Genomic DNA, 21,863 nt, shown 5'->3' with positions numbered 1-21,863 from the left:
TAACACATTGTATACAGACCTAAGATAATATGCAAATTTTTCTTCACCCTTTCAATAAAGAAATTGTACATAGCAAGGGGAGTGGCTTCAATTTTCCTGTTCTCCATCCTTGCTGCACCTTGCATTTTCTCAACAATTTCAGCTTTCTCATCTGTTGCAAAGATATTAGGCACATCACCGGTATTTAAAAGCATGTTGATATCTTCTACAAATGCTTCATCCTTTATTTGATTATCGCAGAACAAAAAGGACACATTGCTGTTACCAACACCTGCTTTCAGCATGACTCGTTTAACGTCGTCTTTCCATTCATTGATTCCATAGGACTTTGTAATTTCAATTTGAAAGAGTTCAAAGGTATTCATGTAGGTGGCAAGCTTGGTAGCACTTTGTCGACCACTCCCGCCAACCCCCACCAACAACAGATGTCCGTTATCCTGTTTCAATACCCTGCATATCCTTGAGATATGCTCAATAGCAAACTTGAACATGACTAAGGACATTGGTGCTTTGCTGATATTGTTGTATTCCTCAAGGTAGTATTCCATCACGGTTGTCAGTTGCTTTAAGTCTGTGATTTCATCATACACTTTTACATTACTGTCCGGCTTCAAATAGTCTCCAAAGAACAGGCTGCGAATATTATCATCAGAGATTTCTCCAGTAGGTGAGAGATGACTCAGTACCTAAAGACAAGAATCAACAGATAATTTAAGAATTAGAGAATTATTTTCCTTAAAGTCATAATCATTCTTATCTACATGATAATAACACTGTGGGAAGGACTGTTTTCCAGCTATTCTAGTTATTACCTTAGTCTGGAAAAAAAACCAAAACCAAACCACAAAAAACCCCACCTAAATGGGGAATATGCCGTAGGTTGACATACAAGTTCCACATACGCATACTTCGCAGGGAGATTTTGCTGTCAAATACAGGACAAGTTCCCAAAAGGCTTCTCAGAAAAGTACCCACTACTCCCATTGGCTCATCCAAATATTAACTTAAGCAAAAGCACAGATAAATATTGTGTAAGACATTTATTCCAGACAGTCCTCATCCCAACACAAAATCCTTCTGAAGTTATGAATCATTCTGATATGAAGTAATTTGTATTAACTTGACTAAGAATATGTATAACACTCAATACTGAACAGAAGACCATCCATACTTTTTAAATGCACCGATCGAAATAATTTCAAATGTGTCCAATACTAATGTATCTCAATGTCTAAGTATTTCTGAAAATGCATCAGTCTCATTCTTGGTCTCAGCACATTACCCAAAAATACCTTATTAAAGCTCTGCTTGAAGCTATTTGATGTTGTCTCTTGTACCATCTGAAAGAATACTTTCCTGTCCTCCTCATCAACTAAGCGGTCATAGAAAACTCGGTAAACCTCGTGAATCCAAAGTCTGATCAGTTTATCTCCATCCTGAAAATGTAAATACAAGAAAACGGGTAAACATAGCTCCAGCAGGATTTGTTTAAAAACAAAAGGATAGAAATGTCCATCTGGACCCTGCTATATCTTGTACTGAACTCAGTGGGAATCTTTCAATTCCAAGCCATTCAGCACATGGCTCAGCATCTGCTAACTTAACTGGCTTCCTCAGGTAGTTACCAACTTGTCCTTCCTGCCAATATAAACTGGGACTCATGTCAAAGCATTTTACTGTATCAAACCTCCCCACCCTTCCAACACAAAGTAAAGAAAATATCTTTCAAAGATATGGCTTATAGGCTCTAACCCAAGCCTTGCCCAAAACTATTGCTGGCTAAGATTTCCCCTGAATAGCTTGTAGATGTTTTGTTCTGTTTTTGCACCAAAAACATTCCCCCAACAGAAATAAAACTTTTAATACTCCTTTAACCTGACATTTTACTGAAAATGGATGAAAAAAGTAGAAGGTTGAAAATCACATACATCTATCAGAATTCATTTGTAGTTTGTGACAACAGGCAAACTCAAGGCTAAATTATTCAGTCTTGTTCCCTGACAAGCTTGCCATTTATAGAAGAGAGATACCGAGTCTTTTCCCATGTTCTTTTGTATATTTAGTTGGCAAGTTCAAGAGGAGGGACTGTCTGACTTGATGTACGGGCCTTAACAGATGGGCCTTGGACCTCTGGGCCCAGCTGGAATACACGTGAAGAATATTAACAAAAATGACACCTCTCTCCTTCAGAGACAGACAGAAAATAGACAGCAAGGTATTCAGGGACTATCCTGATTTTAAACCTTGTAAATCTGTTGAAATCACAGCTCATGTATTATGAGATATTTACTTACTGATATTATAAAAATAATTTACTTTTTCCATTGCTCTTTCTAACAGCAACATAATCAAGCTACAACTTACTTGCAAATGAGTGTGTGGACAGAGCAGCACTCCTTTAATAACCCTGGAAAAATCCCGTAGATTAAAGATATAGTGGGATTTTGAAGGAGTTGGGAGAAAATTATCAACCGCCATTTTATAAATGACCATTGTCGCTTGGACCATCATCTTACCCAGCCTTAAGAAGGAAAAAAAAGAGATACAATTTTAACTTCTGCAGATAAATCGCAGGAGAAAAGATGACAAAGGTGTTACAGGAAGTATATCACATTACCTTAGAAACACAGGCTCAAAGCCTTTGCTGAAGTGCCAATCAGCAACTGCAGTAAAAATCTTGGTTAATATGTCATCATCAAAAGAACAGATAGATACAATATTCAAGTGCCGTGTGAAGCGTCCTGTAATAAAGAAAAAAAGATGCAGAAAGATTTAGGAATGTCCAAACATTCTTCTACCTTTCAGCTAGCATATTCTAGGACTGACTGTCACTCAGACAACATTTGAATCTGGCTCAAGCTCCATGACTCAGTTTCTGGCAAGATTCTGCCCTAGCAGTGATGGTTTATGTTTTATATCAGCATTTCACTTAGAATAACCATTTTCAATATGAAAAACATGAATCTCCATTACAATAAGGCCACTATTCTTGTTATCGGCTTTCATCTATAAAAAAAAAAGTATCCGTCTATAGACTAGTAAATTTTACAAATTTAGCTGTATCAGAACAGTTATTTTAATAAAGCCTCCTCAGCTTCATACAGTTATACCTGTATCAGAGTGTTTATACGAAGCAAAGTAGTATAAAGTGCCTTAGAACAGCGTAGCTGTAGCTACATTAGGACTTTTACTGACATAACTTTTTCATTAGAAAATATAACCTCCCTTACGGTGATATGACAGGAATCATGGACTTGCGGGCAACATGCTTGTAAGTAAATGCAGACAGCCTATCTTAGCAGCAGGAGATACAATTTCAGAAGAGAATTGCCAAAAGACTTGGCAAGAAGATCTATTCCCTCCCTTTTCCAAATAATAGAAAATCGAAAAAGTGTCCGATTGTCTAATTTTAGGATTATTTTCATCATTAATAGTTTAATCAACATTAAAAACCTTGTTTCTAATGTTGATTAAACTCCCCCTGGAAAAGGTACAGATCTGACCTTGAGCATACAGACTTCCTATTTGGAACGACCCAGCCAGCGAATGCATCTGTAGGTTTCCCAGTAACAAACAAATGGAGAATTTGTAACCAGCAAAACCGAGCCTGCCTCTTCGCTTCAGAAAATTAGGTAACTACTTGCCATTGCAATATATTTCCTACCTGTGATATCATTCCTGCCTCCCCCAGGTGGGCCCATAGCCGAAACAAGCAGCACATCTATGATATTAATCTTGGATGTATCTTTCTTATCATACCAGTGACCATGATCAATCCATTGTCTGAGAAGCTCAATAGGTGGCTGGGCTCCGTACACTTCCTTTGCAGGCATGTTTAGGTCATCTATGGAGAACACAGATGTTGGATAAGAATACCTCAGGGTTTAGGAATTATAGTTTTCTTTCAAAGCTAAGAAGAAAATAAATAACTGAGCTAGAGGTAGAAAAAGATTTTGTCTTGTTATTCTTGCTTGCCATTAAACTAACCAGAATCAAATGACATTATACTTCGCAGGCATGCTTAGAGGCGACCCTTTAACTTAGTGTGCTTGGTGATTTTGGTTTATTGTACTTCATGTCACCCTGCAACACTATGAACTATTCTGAAGACCACCACCACTTAAACAGTTAGAAATCTTTCTGCAGGGGGCACTGCTAATCCTTCTTTGGATGCCTGGAAAAAGCCAGAGAGCACTGAGGTAATCCAAAATTACTACTCTCAGTGAGTCACTTCCTTTGCCTAAAGCCAGAATTAAAATGATATAAAACCCCTGAATAACAGTCTTACCCACAAATATTATAGCTTTTTTCCCCAAAGGAGGTCCAAATAATCCTTTCCTTCTTCTGTCCAGCTTGGACATAATAAATTCCTGGGTTTGGTTAGCAGAGGTTCTTGCAGAGAAGTTGATGAAGCTTGGGATGTATTTTTGCTTTGGAAGTTGTAGTAGAAAATTATTTGTTATAGCTGATTTTCCAGTGCCAGTGGGACCCACAAAAAGCAAAGGGACATTATGCTCCACATATGTTTTAAGAAAAAACATTTGTCTGGCAGTTTCCATTGTTGGAATGATCAGCTCAGATACCTGTTACACAGGAAAGTCAAATAGCACATGAAAATCAAACATCTGATACCTTAATCAACACGAGTATTTGCAAGCAACTACAGGAAGCTTGTAGCACAAATGCATTTTTAAAAAATTCTTTTCTCTGAAAACCTAGGCTATAACAAGGTTTTGGTACATGGTATGGCCCCATTTCTTGTTCAGTGTTTATACGGTAAATAGCACAACTAGTATGTCTATATTATAGTTTATAGACACTATAAAAAGCCCGGAAGAACTGGAGGGTTAAGTATGGCTTAATTCTGTTCCCCTACTGAAGCAGTGCTACGGACATTTTTTTCTCTTCCTCATCTTCCACTTATCATTAGCAGCTGTGCACTAGATAGCAAGGAAAGATTTTAGACAGCAGAATGAAATGAAATCTTACATCTCATGTACTTAATAGACAAGACAGTTGCAACTACAATGGAGTGAAAAGCTGAACAAACATCACTTAAGTTATCTTGAGATTTCATCTGCAGAACAGGTACTTCCGGCCGATCTCTGCTATGCTACACTTCTCTTGACTTCACAGCTGCCGTTCAAAATGTGAGTGCCCCTACTCGGAAATGGGGGGATCCGGGACTCTTAGCACTGCTCTCCATATCCCAAAGAAGTAGTGAGTCTCTTTGCTTGCTTTCTCCAATTAATTCATAGCATAATATCACAATATCAACCACAGAAAACAAAAAGGAAGGAACAGAAATTCAGGCTTTGGCTTTTTCCTACCATGATTTCCCCAACATCAGATGCTATTACAGAGACAAAAGCGGAACCAAAAATTTTAACCACCAGCCAACCTCAGAGCTCCACATTCACCTGCAGTGCTGAACTTTCAATATTGATAGTACCAGAATTAACACAGAAGCATGAAAAGGAGCCTACAGAGATTAATGAAACGTTGCAGATCAAACATTAAACAGCCTAATATAGCAGAATCAGAGCAGGCTAAGGTAGTTGATTTACACCTCTAAATCATTTAGTCAAATAATTATTTTCTAGAATGAAAGATATCAACATGAACCTTAGCCCCTGGGGAGATAACTTGTTCTTCTTTTGTGACGTACTCTGTCCACATGTTCCACTGCCCACTGCCATGCTTGTAAAAATAGAAGTCATAAACACTCCCTGTTAATTGAAAAACACAATGTAAGAAAACCCACCAATTAAAGAATAAAAATAATCTTCAATGATTTTAGTGTGAGATATCCAACACTGAGATAACAAAGGCTTTCTAGTACATGAGATACCCTCACCCTGCCACTGCCATCATCATCACCAAATTACTTTAGGTCAAATTCAGCTACATTGTTTGAGTACAACATGAGGCATATGTTACTCCTGGTTAAAAGAGCCAGGAAAGAACACCCAACTGTGCAGCCCAAGGCTTGGCAGATGGTGGCTCTGCTGCACTTAACAGCTGCCAGGCACTCTATTCTCCCTTAAAGCGCTGACTTTTCTTACCACTTTATAAAAGGCCAGGCAAGTACAGTTATGAACAAGCACCTTTTTCTGGGAAGATATTGTTTCTGGTAAGCTTCACACTTTTAGGGCGTGGGTTTTCATCATTCATTCCCATTAGCAAGTTGCGGTAAAACAAATCGAATTTCTTTCTGCTGTCTGCATCGATGATCCCACCAACTGTCCAAACCAAAGCAAAAAGGAAAAGCCCCTGCAGCCACAAGATGATCTGCTGACTAGACATGCCTTCCTTCTCCTCTTCCTCAGATTGTTTTATTTCATCTAAAACATATATTTTGAATTTTAGTTAAATGCCAGTAATAACCATAAATCCCAATCCAAAACGCATTTTTGAAAAAGTGTTCCAAGACAAACTTAGAGCATTGTCTTCAGTGGAAGAAAGCCCATCTACAGAGCGAGGATATTGTCTGTGTAAAATACTGTTTACAAATAAAAATAAATGAGAAGAAAAAATACTTCCAAAGGGTCCTAAATTTTTTCTTCAGATGCTAGCTAACAGCAAGCAAAACACATGGAATACCCTCACAAGATCATGTTCCATTTTGTAATGACAAATGTAATGACAAATATCCAAATGTGAAAGTTGTGTATGCTAGTCAAAGAACTATTATTAATACTAATCAGTGGGAAAGAACTTGTGTTATATGATCTCAACAGTAAGGAATTCCTTTGGTATTTCCTTGCATCTAATAACCTACACCTTGTCATGGGACACAACAGGAAAAAAAGAAAAATTGAAATAAAAAGTACTTACCAAGCAGACAAGTATAGAGTTTCATCAAGCTGTAACTCAGATGAATAGAGGACGTCTGCACAATGGCTTTGCAATGAAGGTGAATAAAGTCTAAACAGGGCTGGACTAGCCACATAAACATGTCATTGACCTACCAGGAGAAAAGGAAATGGCTTTAAAACAATGCAGGAGTTGCCACATTTCCCACTGTCCCTCAATTATCTCTCAGTAAAACATAAGGCATCAGAAATTCTCCAAGCTGGCAGAGGGGAGATCAGGAAAGGACCTGTGTGAGGCAGTACTTAGGCAATCAAAGCCACACAGTCATTATCTGATGGCGAAAACAAGTTGCTTCTACCACAGATAAGTTTTCAGCGGGAATTTTATTACCCAGTTACTAATGCAGACACAAGAGCAGCAGCTCAGCCTAGGGAGACCGCTGCTTTGCTTAGGCAACCACAGAACAATTCCAATAGAAACAGAGATAAGGGCTTCATCCTCCCTCGAAAAGGGCAGGCCGCTGCTGAGGGCCCAGCACAGACACTGCCACAGCAGAAATTCCAGAAAGCTGGACCTGACTGGTACCTGCAGGAATGCCACAGCACGCAGGCAGACAACGACCACGGCTGGCGTATCTGCTCCAAGCGGGAAAACAGGAGAGGAATTACGCCCTAGCCTTTTCCCAGGGACTAGTACACAAGGAGATGCACTAAAGGATCAAACTATCTGCTGGTTAAGGAATAAGTATTTTGCTTTGATGAACTAAGAAAATTGTCAATAAAGAGCTCTTCTAGTCTTAGTACTTCTTTTTAATTTGGTCCCAATTTCCAGCAAAAACTCAAAGGGGGTCTTGTCAAATCACACAGAGTTTTCTCCAGCTCCAATCCTATTGTGGACAGATGTTATTCTGATTCTTTTACTAGATTTTAATGCCCAATAAAAGGGAATTTTAATTTTGGTAAGATTAAAAGCTGATTCCCACCAACATTGTAGATGCAAATAAAAGTAGGTGAAGATATAGTACAATACAAAACACAAAGCTCTCATTCATGCAAGCAATTCAGTACACTAAGACTATTTAGCAAGGGTTCATGAGATGACTATGGTTTTGAAGATCAAGCTGTTAATGATAATATTGTTATTACAAGCATTTTTCAAGCTAAACTCTAGATGTCTTAGACAGAAGAAGGATGAGTTCAAAACATTTGAGTCTTCCAGTTTTTTCCCACATTGCATTTCTAATACCCATGGCATCTCCAGCTCTCTGGCACTTTCCTTGTGATGACATTTGACATTCATCACTACAAAATAATTTACAACAGCCTCTAGGAGACCTGGGACGCTCTAAATCATGAAAGTACTTCAAAAAGTTTTAATTCTGCATGCCTTCAAGCAGGCAAACTGTGAACATCACCTTAAAGTTAATCTTCTAAAGTAGGCCTACATAAAAAATGAAGTCTCGCACCAGCTCTCGGTGTTCTTCCTGCAGGTTTGGAGGCAGTGTTTTCATGTAGGAATCCTTCAGTGGCTTCCAACCTAACTGTTGCGGGTCCATGTAGATCATACCACACCTGGGAAGAACAACCAACTATGGTACAGGAATAGATGTGCAAGGTGGGACAGTTCAAGTGCAAATGCTTTAACATTACCTGCTGACAGTTGCTGGAGATGCCTCCTCTAAGTCTGCTGGCTCAAAGATTAAACTCATTTTTGAATTCATCTGAATTATTTCACCACTCATTAAGCAGAGCTAGAAGAAGAGCATCACGTAAACATGATCTAGTCATGTCAGTGCTGATCATCCATTCAAAGCAATGCCTGTCATAAAAATCACTGAACGTTCTACTTAGTGTCACTCCTCATTCATTCATTTGTATTCTTACAACACATGGTATTTTCTGACCTTGTCTCAACTTTTCCATGTGTTACTGTAATGGCTTGAAGAGACACAGAGAACAATGCTTTATCTTTAAATAACTCTGCAAGGAAAAGCAGTTATGACCTGCAGCTTTTTTTTTTTAGTTAATTTATTCACTAAGTAATTTAAGCAAGTTCAGTTTTCAGTTACAGAACTGAGTTTATGGATTTCAGTTTCCTAAAAGGGTCAATAAAAAAGCCTCAGCGAGCAACCTCACTTCAATAAACTAGGAGGAAGACAAGGCTTCTAGGGAGAAGTAACAGCTTAGTACCATCTACTAAACCCACTCATACAATTGGGGAGAAAAGCAATGCTTTTAAGCCTATCGGCCTTTCCTGAGTCTCACACCTCCTTTGACTAACACGATAACAATATTGCTACTGCTGAAACGAGGCATGTATATTCAAGGACAAGGTTATTGCAAAAAATTAGGCTACCTTTTTATTGTCATCCAGCACAGTGTTCATGTTCTCTATCCAAACTGCATCCACTGGGCCATCAAAAATAATCCACTTCCGATCATCTGTGGTAGAAGATGCTTGTTCCCTGAAGGCATTTGCAAGAACTCCATCTGTCCACTCATGGCTTACAGGATCAAAACTGCCATACAACTGTCCCATAGTAATTGCTTTGGGATTAATAACTTTGTATTCAACAGCAAATTCATCCATGGATTTTGCTGTGTAAAAAGACCAATAGATGAGCTTGAGAATTTGATAGGTTAGTTTCATTCAACAACTGAAGTATAGAACAAGAAGATTCCTGAGGATCCTACTTTAGCTGCCCAAGGCAAAAAAAAACCCAGACATTTGGCAGCTAGGTAGCAGTAAATAACAAATTCCATTACTCGTACAAGGAAACTGCAAAGTCCTACGTGTAAAAGCACAGGAAAAAAAGAAAAAGCAGAGCAGAAGAGATTTTATATGTTTATGGGAGCTACTTACAATCTCCCTATTAGAGCTAGTTTTTTGAAGAGTATTCTGCATAAATACAGTGCTTAAAATTCATAAAAGCATAAGCACATTAGTATGTTTTACTATTCCAGTAAATGGAGACAAAAATACTTCCAGCAGAAGCAGAATATAAGACAATTAACAACCTGGGCATCTCTCTGCAAAGGAAAAACATTAGTCATAGAATTAACTTAATTTAATGAGAAGTTTGTGGCTGAACAATGTTACCTGCGCACAAATCACCAAGGGCTCCAGCGAGCACTTTGTACGCACAGGTCTTCCCACTCAAAGGATTTCCAACAATCATGAAACCATGGCGCACCAGCATCATTTCGTATATCTGTATCAGTGACAAGATTGACTCTTTACAATAGCACAAAAGCAAGCAGTACATGCATAAAACTAGAGGTCTCTCTCCAGCACTCCGATGCCACAGGACAAAACATCAGCCAAATACCTGCACTCTATTAAGGCTGACTGAAGCGTTAACCCAAATCAGAAGGCAGTCATATTATTATGGAAAGTCTTACTTACATAATTTAAGAATTCATTGCCCCAGACTTTCTCCTTGCTAATTCTCATCCCTCAGCTGTAACAGCATCATTGCACAGGGTGTGAGCGCACCAACCAGACACTGCAGATCACAGCCCAGCATAAAAGCCTACACTGAAATCAATGGTTACCAGTGAAGCTAACACAAGGGGAGTGAAACTAGAGTTCTGAGGATCTGTCACATGGCTGGTCCCACAGACGCTGACTTTGGACTGCAAGAGCGGTAACTTCATTGGTCACTCTACAAGATCTTGCCAGAAATCAAGTCAAAGCCTTCAAACAGACCACCTTCAAATAGAACTGTAAGAAGAACCCCTACGACGATTTTTGGTTTTTTAATCTCAGGTTAAGGCTGATATTTCCTGGTTTAGCTTAAATTCCTAACCAGTTAATATTACCCCTATATAAATGAAAGATAAAGCACGGTTTGCAAAGCAGCATAAGCCAAGTCTGAACATAAGCCATAAAGACTGAACTGCTGTTGGAGGGTCCCCTCATGATCCTGCCCCAGGCCACACATTTCTACCCTTGCCATTATACTGTCACTAGGCTGCACTACTCACAAGGCAAAAAAAAAAAAAAAAAAAAAAGAGTTAAGCATTCTTTAAAAGGTCACTAATACTAGTAAATGGGAGACAATGGGAACACAGAGCTGGAGGTGAAGCATGAGGAAGAGTGAGAAATGTCACCTCTGTCAAGTCTTCTCAAGGAGACTGAGCAGAACTGGGACAGGGCCTGACTCCCAGTCCAGAGGTCTGTTCACTAGGCACACTGCCTCTGCTAGTAATTTAATTTTCTATCCTGAACTATAACACCTATGATATGGCTGTGTATGTTAGCTCCTTCACAGTCTGACTGAATTAAAAAGATCACTAGGAGCAAAGCAGGTTTTTACTCTATGATTTTTACTCAGTAAGAATACGCAGTTTGTAATATTCTATTAATTGATCGTGGAAACTATTAGCTATTCATTCATGACACACAGTGAATGAAAAGTGTTTCTGCTCTCATGCTCTCCTTCCCCAGAAGTAAGTATGTGAAAATAAACCTGAATAATTTTTCCAGTGAACCATGGAACTGGTTGAAGATCCATTTTTTTTATATTTTCAGTTAGTGCCTCGACAAATAGGTCATAGTCTGGTATAGGAAGAACCACTCCAGGAAACAGGTCAGATATGATGCCCTGTTAAGGAAAGACAGCATAGAACACTATTTAAACACAGATTACAAAACGGGAAAATTCCCAAAGCATAATAGTCTACAACTAAACCAATATTCGCACAGATAACAGGAGCTTAAGAGGAAATGTCCTCAGCTGGACAAAACTACCTTCTAGGCAAACTGTGGCCATGGAAGTATTCTCTAGGCATGAGACAGAAATGAGTGCCTGCACTTTTCATACACACGCTGATATTTTAAGAGGAAATTTAACATTCCGCAAATTTCTCCAAAAAAGTATTACAGGAAAGGATGTGAAAGCGATAGAAAGAATTTCAGTGACTAAATAGAAAGGCACATGTTCTGAAACTTCAGAGCCCCGACTCTACCTGTGCTTGTACCCTAGCTTTTACGTCTTTAATATTGATTGCTTTGTAGCTTAACATAGTCTTTATTTTCTATTAAAGCAGCATGTAAACAGAAACTTCATCATTTTCATTCTGACTGCAAATTTCTAATTGACTGTAATTTAGTTGTCCACATCCGTTTTGCAGCACAAAGCCAGAATGCAAACTTCGAAAAATGGTTTCCACAAATGAAACAGCACAAAGTGACTTTTAGCAAGATATCTTATAAAACATTTTATGGAATAACTTAAAAGGCACCACTGAGAGTTTATTTTTCAAAATAACACTAACAGAACCAAAGAGAGCCTCCAGATCAGTGGACTGAAATAAATTTACACTAGTATGGTAGCATCTAGATCAAACTGTTGTAAATTAAAGATAACAACCCGTTTCTATAGGTTCTTATAGTGGACCTCATCATCACAAAACTTAAACACAGTGGCCAGATAGCTTACCTGAAACAATGGCACATCCTGTGCCAAGAATTTTGCCAAGTTAACATCCAGCAAAGCCCGAAGTAACAATACACTTTCATTTTCAGTTGGGTACTTCAGTTTTAAGTTGCCTGCTGCTGTCAGGACAGATTTAACAGCACGCATTCCATAATCATAGTGATGCTGCGATGACAGTTGCTCAGAGCACAAACGGTAAGTGGCAACAATTTTCTGGGCAAGACTGTGGATATTAAAATGTAGAATGAAAATAGCTCACCATACAAGGAAAATACTTTAAGTACCTATATACACAAAATAACTGCAGTGATTATCAGACATATCAGCTGACAAGATGGCCCAAAACACCTAGGAAGCAAAACTGTAGATTTTGCCATGCCAGAGAACGTGTGTGCCCATTAGGAATTCGGTTTGATTATGATACGTTTTCCAAATGCATCATGTGTCGAAGTGCACATCCGTCAACGTGAGGTGGTAAATGAGAATTGATGATAAAGCAGGAGATTAAAAAGTACTTTCTGGAGAAACAGAACATGGATGGCCTTTTAGAATTATATGCCTCAAACACACGTATATACTTTACAGAGTAAAGGTACATCAGACTCAATCGAGGTGGAAAATTCAGCACATCTTACCTCCGAGAGTCCAGAAATCCCATTGAATAAAGTGAAATTTCTCCAATCAAAGCATAATCTGGAACCATCATGGCAACTGTTCGGAACAGTGCCTGCAAGAACAAAAGTAAGATATAAGCTTAGACTATGGAACAGAGTAATCACTTGTGCCTGTTTTGTAAGAATAGTATCTCTCCATAAATTCATGAACTTCTATACTCTCTATTCCTTTTTCATGACTTTAAGGAATCATTTGAAATCTATGCATTAGAATTCTATTCTACTCCTAGCTTATCAAGAGGTTCAAGAGGTCTGTGCTAAGCACTGTAGGAACAAATGTTTAGAAAGAGTCACAATCCTAAAGAACTATCAAGAGAGGAAAAGGGAGGTGTCATTCATCTCACTTTTATAATATACAAACTGGCACATGGTGTGATTAATGTCTTGTAAAAGGGCATGCAAAAAATTGCAGCAATGCTAGGAAAAGAACTAGGACCATATCAGTCTCTCTGCAGTGTCTCAGCAACTTGCAAAGTTACAATAAATTTAAATTGGGATTTGGATCACCAAGCCATTGTAAACAGGAGAATTTCCACTTGGAGAAAGCACAGTTAAAGCTGTGAACTGGTATCAGCATGATTAGACTGAGAACTTTCATCTGTGCGTTTTGTACCATGCTAAATACTTATTAAAGCTTAGCAAAAAGCACAGCAGAATATACTGGAATGGGTTATCAGTGTATTATTTGATTGTTGCCTTCTTTGTCTTATTACAATAGAACAGAAGGTGCAAATTCTGTTTAACTTCTACAGGAAACCAGGATTCCAGATTTACCTTCAGATTGTCAGGCAGCTCTGCCCGTCCAGCATACCCAGGATTCATCGTGATAAACACAGCACATGTAGGATTAAGAGAGATCTCTGTCCCTTCAAAGATGAATGTTTTGAGTTTGCGAATAATAGCTTGCTGGATGCTAAGTATCTGTTGGGCAATTACAGATAACACTTCAACCTAATACAGACAGAACAGATTGGAAAACATAAGACACTTGGAAACAATATAAAATGTTTTTGTTTATATATTTCATGGCTGTATTTGCATTCCTCCAGGTGAAAATCACCCTGTGACTGAGCCTAAATATTGAAGCTGAGCTGTCTATTGAAGCAATCTTCTGAAAGTCATTGCCACCATCCCTACTCAAGCAACTTAGACAGATCAACAGTGGCTTCTAAAAGCCTCCCAAGGGAAATATCATCTGCCTGACTGTCGACATCTAAATTAGGCGGACAGGAACTCCCTCTGGAGGCCTCCAAAAGCACTTTCCTTTCACCTCAGATAAAGAATTTAGGCTCTTCAGTAAGACTGATTCACTCAATGCTCCAAATTGAGGGTAAACGTAAAGAATGGCTAAGGCAGCCTAGGGCCAGTCCTCAGTGCTTTGAAGTATCAAGGTAACATAATATTGGAGAATGAGAATGCTAACATGTAAATGCATTAAAAAACAAGTTACAGCAGACAAATGGAGAAATTAAGTTGTTAAGGATACTAAAACATACAAAATAGATCTTCATGGAATTTCCACTAGTATTTACTTAAATCTAACTCCATCAAAATAACAATAAAACTTATCCAAAGTCAGTGACCAAATTAAAAAAAAAAAGATCAGAATAAGACTAAGGAGGGGATTAGATGTGTCTAGTTACACAGCTCGTTAACCAGGTCACTCAGTTAGTGACACTCTGCTAGTCATCAAAGCAATCCCTCCACTGGGATTTATCTGCCTTGTGCTGAACATAGATATCACAGCCCCACAGCTGTAGCTTGATTCCTCAAAGAGAAGAGAAGGATAGTTCTTTCCCAATAAATGAGCATCACGTACAAAAGCAGAAATTGCACAGGAACAATTTTTTTCAGCTAAAATAACCCAGAACACAAGACTTCTGCAACATGGCACAAGTAGGCATGTGCTCCTACAGCAAGCAGCTGAGTACCTAGTCAGTGATTATCGAAACAAAGAGGCTATACCACAAATAAAAGTAGAAAATTGGCAATAATGCTGTCATGTCTAAATCTATAACTTCTTGTGTCTTAAATTAAAGCTTTATCATTTTATTTGTCAGAGTTAAAATGTTACCTCAATTCTATTGAACTCGTCAAAGCAGGACCATGCACCAGATTGTGCCAGCCCCTTAAAGAACTTCCCCATTGCCTTGTAATCGAGACCATCGGAGCAATTAAAGACCACACACTAGAACAAAAACACACAGAGAACATCTCCCAGTATTAACACAAAGTCCACTATAAAATTCTTAGCATCTAAAATGGGAAGGGATTATTATTGCTAATTTTGAATTACAGGACAAGGATGCCATATAGACACAGCCTTAAAAGCGTGCTGCTTACCAACTATTTCTGCGAATAGATACAGAACAAGCAGTACTCACTTAAGAATGGCATTTCAAGAAATATCTACATATCCAAACATAAACAATGCAAAGGAAAAAAGTTTGTATTTTGGTACCTGCTTAGCTAATGCTTTTGCTAGGTCTTTTGTTGTTTCTGTTTTGCCAGTCCCTGCAGGTCCTTCTGGAGCACCACCAAGATTTAACTTCAAGGCACCCATTAATGTCCTACATAAACAGCAACACAGGCATTAGAAATAGTAATCTTTAACGGCAGTTTGTTTCTGAAGGGATGCATAAGTAGTTTCCTATACAGGTTCCCCTGAAACCTATTTACCTGTGCCCTACTCATTCAAAGGCTTTGCCACTAAAAACAGTTGTTAAGTTGTGCTGAATAGAGTCTGCTTGCTCATTGCTTGCACTGAAACTACATCTGGCACAGCTTACTGTGTAGTCTTAGTTTAGATTGAGCTAATGCTAATGACAACCACCCCAGTTTACAGCTAATGCACCAGCCACATGGCTCTCAACACCACTGCGAATGCCAGAAGATTAAGCATTTGCCAGCATAGGCATTAACGTAGGCGCTCTACTACAAGTGCCTTCTACACGACGGTGAGTTCACAGCTCAGTGCTTAAGTGAAATACTTACATCCTCATCATCTATTTGCCTGGAGATACTATAAAGAAAGCTCTTTAAACCTTAGACCTAAAATTACCTGCTGAGATGACCTGTGTCTCCAGGGCTCACAAGAAGTGAAATACCAAATCCCTGGAATACCTCGGCCTTGGGGCATGAAGTATTTCCATTTCAACCTCTTGCAAGCAAGCAGTGGAACAGGAAGCTAACTGCAGTCAAACAGCTGTGAAGGGCTCTATAATTACCTCATTTAGTTTAAAGGCAGGCATACCCTACCTGTGTCTTATTTCAAGGAAATTAATTGACTAGTACTACTGAAGAGTTCTTTGCAGTTCCAGTACCATGAGCTACCAGCTTTTTTTAGAAGCACATTCTTGAATACAACAGGGACTATTACTCTACTGGTGTAGAAACCTATGCCTTGTAAATATTTTATCATATCTGAGCAAAGAAGATGTATAAAATTTGCCTCCAAAATCTACAGGAAAATCAGGCTGCTGAGGTTCCTGCAATTATTGATTATAACAAATTGAAGTAAATACAGATCAATACAAAATATGAAAACATTATTCATAGACAGGATGGCTTTACCTATAGCATCGATCTGTTAGTGGGGTTATAACCAGACGTAGAGAATTGCCTAGGTACTCATAACCATATTTGGCTTCTGTTGTAATCATTCGCACTATTACATCCTTCTCTTCCCAGTAGTATCTCAGCTGAGAAATCCACTGGAAGTCATTCAGATCTGTGATTTTGTCTTCAACCAATTTTGCAACAACATCACGAGCTGCAGGTAAGAGACAGGTTATTTGAAAAATCTAAACACTTCCACTATGTTAGTTTACTTAAAACAACATATAAGTAAACTAACATTTACTTATAGCTATGTAAGAGTAAATCAATATTTAGAGTGAGTAGTAGCCTGGCTTTCATGTTAGAAGGAATCTACATCTGTGTTGCTTAATTTAGAACAGTAGATGGGAGACACACTGTGGAGTAACTCTGTAAAGGTTGTTCAAAGTTAGAGAAAGCATTTTAGCTGCTTCTTTCCAATAGTTCACCCAACTAACGACAGCAGCACTGCCCCAGATGTAACAAGAGTACCAGCACATTTACCATGCACATCAATGACAGTAAGAGCTCCAAGTGTCAGCCGGGCTCCACTGGACAGCTTTCCTCTCACTAACTCAACAATGTCCCCAATTTGAAGATTACTCTTCTCCCAGAAATCCTGTCACAGAAACAGAACACAGGCAGTAACGTCATGCTGTAGCTAGGAGTTCCTAAGCTCTCACGGGTGCAGTCATTGGAGACAGCCTTTCCAACAAAACATAATAATGGAAGTCCTGGCATTACACAAGCATTTAAAATTCTCTTTCATATACTGGCATTTTATTTTACTATGAACACTTCAAAAGGCTTTATGGCCTGAAAATAGTGTAGGCAAAAGTCTTATCTTTCTTCCTAACAGAAATGGCAAGATTCTATGACAGGAGATGAGCAGATTCTCTCTGTTGGGTAAATTTGGATTAGATTTCTTCTGTAAATTGGTAGTAAATTGTAAATTAATAAAATTAATAGAAATCTAAGAGTCTCCTAACTTTAAACAATTTTAAATTATTCTCTCATTATTAAATGAGAAAGTTTAATGAAATGAAAGATTAATGAAGTTTCCATTAATGACCTAGACAAAAGGACAGAGTGCACCCTCAGCCAGTCTGCAGATGACACAAAACTGAGAGGAGTGGTTGATAGACCACTCCATGTTGTGCTGCCATCAAGAGGGACCTCAACGGACTGGAGAAATAGGCAGACATGAAGTTCAACAAAGTCGAAAGCCCTGTATCTGGGAAGGAATAACCCCATGTGGCAGCACCTGCTGGTGGCCAACCAGCTGGAAAGCAGCTCTGCCAAACGGGACCTGGATGCTGGTGGACACCAAGTCAAACATAATCCATCGATGTGCCCCTGAAGGCAACGAAGAGCAACAGCACCCTTGGCTGCATTAGGAAGAGCTTTACCAGCAGGTCAAGGGCGGTGATCCCTCCTCTCTAGCCAGCACTGCTGACACCACATCTGGAGTGCTGTGTCAGTTTTCGGCTCCCCCACAGAAGACAGGCATGGGCATACTGGAGCAAGTCCATTAGCAACCTGGTTTAGTTGGCCCTGCTTTCAACAGGGGGTGGGCTGCATGATGTCCAGAGGTCCCTTATATTCTGTGATTCACTATTTTGTGATTCCTCCTCATTTTTCTTAACCTATGGATTGTTCAGGGTATTTTCTTTGAAAGCAATAAATATTTTCTGTTCTGACTGGATATGTGGAATAAGATCTTCAACTGGTATTAAACAATACAGGCAAGTTAAACCTAAGATATTCAGTAAGGATACAGAAATAAAGAGCTAACATTAAAATGTATATTAAAACTTTACTATTTCTACATTTAAAAAGCAGCCCAAACACTCTGGTGACAGAATTAAACCCCGAATAAATCCTCATTCACCTAACTCAATTAGGATCAGACAACAGCCCACTGAATTAATCAGAAATTACTGTCATTACTTCAGCGTGCATTTGATCAGCCTCAATAAAGTGATACTTCAAACTGTTGTGATGAAAGAGGCATTACAATCACATTACAATCACATACAAGAAAAGTCTCTTGTATGAAATAACAAACTTGGCTGCTGCACCTTTATCACCAGGATAGTCTAGCAACAACCAGACAAATAACTGCACCATTCTGTGAGGAGAGGTTTCTGCCTGCACGTTTCCCTGGGGCTTCACATGTAAAGACAGGAGTTAGAAAGAAAAATACATAGTGTTTAACAACACCCTATCACTTTTTGTTTGGTACTTCTATTTACACCAGTATCACTTGTGAAAAAAAAGCAATACAATTCCCTTCAGTGGGACTTCTCCTGATATACGTCAAAGTAAATGAGAACAAGCCCCTGCTAAGACACAAGAAAAAAGGAAAGAGAAAATAAAGCTCACTGCATGAGTAAACTGTAATATGTTGTCAATGGAGGATCTTCTTCGCTAGAAGGAGCTTTTTATTAATTAATCAAAGTTTGGTGCTTAGAAATAGAAAGGTAGAAGAAAATCTTACTAGTAAAGCTCCTTTCCTTATAGCCTCAGACACTTCTTCTGTCCAGTAAATGGATGAAACGCAAATAACCACCTGTCCAGGCCACTGAAGTACCCATGTTTTCCGAGGAACCTTAAACAAAAAGATCCATTCCAGACACGGAAAGTCATATAAACAGATTAGATTATGGCAGCGATAACAATTACTTTCGCCAAATTTCTTTTGTCTCATGCTGTAAATAAATGAGAATCAGCATGGAAAGCTTTGATACTTTTTCTTCAAGAAATTCAGAGTTAAAACTTCAGACTGGTACTACGGAGAGCTGGCTTACACTTAGCTTCAAACATGTTTTTCTGGTTAAGAATTTGAGCAACCTGTTCACGTACAGTTGCTTGTGAAATCTATTTTATACCAGAATTCAGGAATAATTACCTCGATATATCCTCTTATGCCATCTTGAAGAACTTGTCTTACACTGGCCAGCATCATTTCCTCTACTTGCAAAAGCCATTTTTCCACCATACCCTTCAAAAAAGAAAAACAGTTAAGAGTCAGTACGCATTTCCTGATTATATTCCTCTTAAAGGACAAATTCTTTGAAACATGTTTAGGCTTAAATATGCTTTCTTCTGATCTGGGTGTGGTATATAGGAGGAATAAAGGTTGAAAATTCCCAAATTCTGACAGGCTGCAGTTTATCTGCTATCTGAAGGCAGGTAAATCAAGCTAATTCTAAAGACAATGCAGGTGAAGAAACAGCTGTATATGTTTCACATAAGCATAAACAAAAAATGCAGATCACAGCTTGCATGGTCAGTTAAGCCTGGTCATTAAGTCTTACTCCTTTTTGTAGGAAATCCTTTTTTCTAGCATACCAGTCTGCACTCTCACTTCCTAAGCACCTTTCATGATCTGATTGTAAATGTTTTAAACCTCATTCCCTCAAAAGCATACACTGTAGGCAAAGTATTAATGTAGTATCATATAGTAAGAAAAAATAAATTACTTTTGCATTTGCTGGATAGATTTTATCTATGAAAGGAACCATTTCTTTCTCTGAACTGATCATGCCTACGATCTCCAGATCTTCTGTGAACTCCAGTTTAGCAATTCCTTCAAAACACTTCTTTAAATGTGGTTGTACTCGAAGGGGATCCTTTGTTTCGGACAGTATTTCAAGCAGCTCATCATTAGACAGGAAAAAGAATCTGTTAGAAAAATACAATTAGTGAACACTTTCCAATCATGAAAATCATCATTAATAAACTATTAATGCAAGATAGATTGAATTGGTTTTATTGTTGCTTAGGACACTAGTACAACAGAGAGGAAACTATTATCTCAAATCCCTTTTCTTAAGCAATGTTTAACATTATAAAACTCATCACACCTGTTTTTTTCAGAATTTCAATATGACCATCCTTTTATGCAGAGGAAGAAAGAAGGGTTCTCCATCTCGCACAAGAAAGACCAGCTATATCCATGCAGCCAATAAGTACTTTGTAAAAACATAGAATCATGTTCCTCATACTCATACCTAACTCCTACGTACCACACACCTTCACACAACTGAAGAGGGCAGGGCAGAGATATAATTGCAAATCAGCCACGGGAAGGTGGCAAGTTCCTTCAAAAATGCCCTGTAAGTAATAATGTCTTTCTAATAGTAAGTTTACGTTGTGCTAGACAGATTGTGCAAGCCCACCTCTGGCTATCCCTGGCATTGCAAATTTAACTGGAGCTGAGGAAAATGAATGGAGGAAAGAACAGGTTTTCATTTTTTGTTGCATGAGACTGGGTGCCATGTGTTGATAAAAAGAGACTTTTTAGTTCAGTAGAAATGGTTTGAAAGAGCTTATGCCTTTTTGTCTCTAACAGGCCTGTTTAATTAATTTACCTTGGGAAAAATAATCTTTTCTTCTCCAAGTAAGTATTCAACCCCTTTTGAATGTCTTCTAAAAGAGTATTTGCTTCCTGAAGTCTGTCTAACATCTTGGGTTGTTCAGTTGCTACAAGTACCTTTGTGTCTTTCACCTTTGTAAAAACAATTGCAATAAGTTTGTACATTAAAATTGTTATCATCAATCACACATACTGCAGGAGGCTAAAAAGCTATATATTGTTCTCTGTAGCGTGCCTTCATGTTATTTAATATGTATGCGTTATTTGATAGTTTTTCTTTTCATACTGTCAGTTTTACCAAGTTGAACTTTACAGATAATAATGCAACAAGGCAATATCCACAGGAATTAAAATCTTCAGCACTTCCTCCTGTGTCTGGGTTTGCTACATTTTTTTGCACTCACAAATAAGTTCTGTCAAACAGAGCCACAATCCATGACAATTATTCTCTGTTCTTGCCATCTAGGTTGCATTTTTTCTTTCTGATAACACTCCTCAACTTGAAAGGATATACCTATTTCAGAACAGGCTTCATCGTTCACAGAGTCAGAGCTGTTAGACAGGTCTCAACTTCTATTTTGTTACATTCATTATTTCAACATCTTTATCACAGAATCACACACTCCCAATGTTTTTGGCAAACATCTCAGCTCACACTACCACTAAATATCTGGCCTCCTACCCAGCTTCTTAGTTATAGGGAACTGAAGAGGACACCCAATTGCACTTAGTATCCCCATTATCTTATCCTGACACACTACCATGCCAGTACGTATTCACCAAAGTTTTGAACAACCAAGCCACCACATATTAGAAAACAATCATATGCACAAAAAAATCCATTGAGTTGTTCTAATAATGTGTACACCTTAAAAGCCTAATGCAAAATCTAATTGTATCCAGAGAAGACTTTGTATAGATTGTCAGTGAACTCTGGAAGCAGATCCTGCTTCCA

At 38.4% G+C, this 21,863-nt stretch overlaps 1 protein-coding gene across 2 annotated transcripts in view; it reads right to left on the bottom strand.

Moving 5' to 3' along the window:
• The window catches only part of DNAH3 (dynein axonemal heavy chain 3), a 62,174-nt gene that overhangs the window by 16,439 nt on the left and 23,872 nt on the right, over positions 1-21,863 (bottom strand). For both annotated transcript variants that reach the window (XM_075767292.1, XM_075767294.1), the window contains 25 exons: positions 20,904-21,040; positions 20,013-20,214; positions 19,439-19,531; positions 19,028-19,138; positions 17,032-17,146; positions 16,504-16,702; positions 15,392-15,500; positions 15,005-15,118; positions 13,705-13,881; positions 12,892-12,983; positions 12,260-12,479; positions 11,288-11,422; positions 9,916-10,027; positions 9,172-9,413; positions 8,466-8,566; positions 8,282-8,387; positions 6,838-6,967; positions 6,108-6,344; positions 5,626-5,729; positions 4,289-4,583; positions 3,665-3,844; positions 2,618-2,741; positions 2,365-2,521; positions 1,293-1,436; positions 20-686 (listed from right to left, as the gene is read on the bottom strand). In XM_075767292.1, coding sequence (XP_075623407.1) covers positions 20-686; positions 1,293-1,436; positions 2,365-2,521; positions 2,618-2,741; positions 3,665-3,844; positions 4,289-4,583; positions 5,626-5,729; positions 6,108-6,344; positions 6,838-6,967; positions 8,282-8,387; positions 8,466-8,566; positions 9,172-9,413; positions 9,916-10,027; positions 11,288-11,422; positions 12,260-12,479; positions 12,892-12,983; positions 13,705-13,881; positions 15,005-15,118; positions 15,392-15,500; positions 16,504-16,702; positions 17,032-17,146; positions 19,028-19,138; positions 19,439-19,531; positions 20,013-20,214; positions 20,904-21,040 — 4,303 coding nt within the window. The remainder of the gene's footprint in view (positions 1-19; positions 687-1,292; positions 1,437-2,364; positions 2,522-2,617; positions 2,742-3,664; positions 3,845-4,288; positions 4,584-5,625; positions 5,730-6,107; positions 6,345-6,837; positions 6,968-8,281; positions 8,388-8,465; positions 8,567-9,171; positions 9,414-9,915; positions 10,028-11,287; positions 11,423-12,259; positions 12,480-12,891; positions 12,984-13,704; positions 13,882-15,004; positions 15,119-15,391; positions 15,501-16,503; positions 16,703-17,031; positions 17,147-19,027; positions 19,139-19,438; positions 19,532-20,012; positions 20,215-20,903; positions 21,041-21,863) is intronic.

Source organism: Balearica regulorum, chromosome 15, assembly GCF_011004875.1.
Source record: "Balearica regulorum gibbericeps isolate bBalReg1 chromosome 15, bBalReg1.pri, whole genome shotgun sequence".
In the NCBI taxonomy this organism is placed as follows: Eukaryota; Metazoa; Chordata; class Aves; order Gruiformes; family Gruidae; genus Balearica; species Balearica regulorum.
The sequence above is the reverse complement of the archived record's forward strand: the minus strand, read 5'-3'. Positions and strand labels throughout refer to the sequence as shown.